Below are 2,900 nucleotides of genomic sequence, written 5' to 3' on the forward strand. Positions count from 1 at the left end.
CGTAGTCCTTCCTTGGGTATCAGTCCACCCTTCCCAGAAACCTTTGGGAATAAAAGCTGAGACAGCACGGAGCAGGGGGACGAAGCGCGAGGGCTTCTGGGTGTTGTAGTTCAAAATATTCAATCAGCGAGGGGGCCAGCCCGGTGGCGCAAGCGGTTAAGTGCGCGCGCTCCGCTGCGGCGGCCCGGGGTTCGCTGGTTCGGATCCCGGGCGCGCACCGACGCACTGCTTGGTAAGCCATGCTGTGGCGGCGTCCCATATAAAGTGGAGGAAGATAGGCACCGATGTTAGCCCAGGGCCGTCTTCCTCAGCAAAAAAGGAGGAGGATTGGCGGATGTTAGCTCAGGGCTGATCTCCTCACAAAAAAAAAAAAAAAAAAAAAAAAAAAAAAAAAAATATTCAATCAGCGAGAAATGATTCAAGATAAAAATTGGGTAATAAATCTTACCAAATTATATAGGCTGCCCTGATATGAATCTATGAGACTTTTCTACTGCGCAAGCCATCAGTTTCCTCCGTCCTTCAAAACGACTAGCACTGAGATTCAGAAGAACTACAAATCCCATAAAGTGCTGCAGGTCGAGGGCCTTTAGAGAGCATGGTCGGCCGCGGCGCAGGCGCGGTGGTGCGAGTTCGGCAGTGGAAAAACATGGCGGCTCCGACGCTCACTGCGAGGTTGTATTCCCTGCTGTTTCGCAAGACCTCCACCTTCGCCCTGACCATCGCCGTGGGCGCCCTGTTCTTCGAGCGCGCCTTCGATCAAGGCGCGGACGCGATCTACGAACACATGAACCAGGGGGTGAGAGCCTTGGTCATCCCTGACCTTGGGCCCGCCTGAGGGGTGACAGTGGGAGTGGAGGCGGGGCGGAACTCAGTCTACCTTTGCGAGGAGGAGGGTAAAGTCTGGGCATCTTCTGTCTGTAGACTACCGTCTGACCTCTCTGCCCAGTGTGAATGCTAAAACATTAAGCAAGGTCAATAGATCCCACTTTGCGGGGCTTGTAAGTATAGCTGTCTCCCGCTCCACATACCCACTTGTCTATTTGCGTAAGCGAAAACTAAAGCGTAGTGAGGGCAAAGGGCTTCTTAGGACCACACCACCAGGAAGTCAGTGGCAAGTCAGGGCTGGAGCCTGGACCCCCTGCCTCTTCTGAGGATTTCAAGGGCAGATTTGAGCGGGCGACGATCGTGAAAAGGACATCTCCTTAAACACCATGGTTGGCCTTTTCAGATAGCACTTTTCGGTTTCCAAGACTTCCAATGCAGGCAGCGTGGTATTGATAATGGTTAAGAGTGAGGGCGAGGATATGAAATCAGAGAGCCCTGGATGGGAATACTGGGCTTTGTCACCTTATAACTGTGGCATCAAGTCGAGCGAGTTTCTTAACCTCTCTGAGCTTCACTTTTATCTGTGAAATAGAGATAATAATAATAACTACCTCCGGGAATTATAGTGAGGATTATATGAGATACAGGCAAGGTGCCAGAGTACCTGGTAGGCGGTACCACTCGAAAAATAACATTTGTTGCATTCTTCTGGAGAAAGTGGAAGCATAAGATAGGGAATGATAACACTCATTAGGCTCATTGTGTGCCAGCACTGTGCTAGATGCTGTGCATGCTTTATATCATTAAATTGTGACTCATACTGGGGAAGATCCTGTACAGATAGCCCTGTTCCACCATTCACTGGTGTTTTTAATTTGAAGCTGTCCGACTCTAGAGCTGTCTTACTTTACAGACAGGCTTTGTCCACTAATGGTGTACTACCTGTGGCAGGGCAACTTTCTGCCTCTGTGAAAGTGCTGCCACTGTTCCATTTCCTGCAAGGGATTCCATTGGCCATTCCCACTGTTTGGGAGTGGCATCTAAGTACCTGTCATAACCCACCCATTTTCTGTGTGTCTCTACCTCAATTTCCTGTAAAAGTAAGATCATCCCTTCCCACTTAATTCATGTGGTAATTGAGAGATCAAAGCATTTTACAAGTGTTAGGAATGTGCATTAAGCCTAGTGTTGCTTCCAGTTTGCCTACGACTACTGTCAGGACGTGGTACATGTTTCTCTCAAGCTTGGCTTAGAGTCCAGGGCAGTGGGAGTAGTTGTAAAATGTGAGAGGAGAGACTAAGTTTGTGGCTCTTGTCTTCAAAATGCAGAAGCTGTGGAAACACATCAAGCACAAGTATGAGAACAAGGAGTAGTTCCTCGGAGGTCCCCATCCAGGCCAGAAGGACCAGGTCCACCCGCCAAGTGTTGGCTCAGAGCCAGGGCCTCAGCTTGAAGATGATGCTCATGTTACTCTCTATGGACCACCTTTAGATGTTGGCAAGAGATGACTTCAGCTGACACACTCTTTAACTTCTGCTATGTTTGAAGTATGTTTAGTCAGAGTCATCAGCAAATAAATGTAAATTCTCCTTGATACCTGCCTCTGTATTGGGTGCTTTGTTCACTGTACCTGATCTTCACTTGTCAGTTATTTGAGACCACTCCAGAGTCCTCTGAAAACATCTGAAGGGCAGATTCCATTGTTTTAGGTTTCCCATTAACTTGCAAAGAATTCTGGTTTTCAAAACATGAGCTAGAGTTGGAGATGTTACCTTCAACTTTGGCTTCTAAACTGATAATTCCATTCTTAAATCACACAGAAGGAGCTAACTGGCTTGGCCATGGGGAAGCACTGTGGCCTCAGCTGGGGAAAAAACCCTGGCCTGAGGATCTTGGGCCACCCCATGCACCAGAGTCTAGTCTCCATTCTACCTTTAACTTGCTGAGTGTCTTTGGGTAAGCTGCCATACCTCTCTGGGCCACAGCTCATCTTCTGATTATGATTAAGTTGGACCAGAACTCTGAGCCTCTTGCTAGAGTTCTGCTCTCTGATGGGTTTGGTTTATCATGGT

General features: G+C 48.3%; 1 protein-coding gene across 1 annotated transcript; it reads left to right on the forward strand.

Moving 5' to 3' along the window:
- The first annotated feature begins 624 nt into the window (after positions 1 to 624).
- LOC131398326 (cytochrome b-c1 complex subunit 9) lies at positions 625 to 2,422 on the forward strand. Its single transcript, XM_058531750.1, has 2 exons — positions 625 to 799; positions 2,157 to 2,422. Exons 1-2 carry the CDS (start codon positions 650 to 652, stop codon positions 2,199 to 2,201), a joined length of 195 nt encoding a protein of 64 aa, XP_058387733.1. The 5' UTR covers positions 625 to 649; the 3' UTR covers positions 2,202 to 2,422.
- Positions 2,423 to 2,900: the final 478 nt, after the last annotated feature.

Source organism: Diceros bicornis, chromosome 35, assembly GCF_020826845.1.
Source record: "Diceros bicornis minor isolate mBicDic1 chromosome 35, mDicBic1.mat.cur, whole genome shotgun sequence".
In the NCBI taxonomy this organism is placed as follows: Eukaryota; Metazoa; Chordata; class Mammalia; order Perissodactyla; family Rhinocerotidae; genus Diceros; species Diceros bicornis.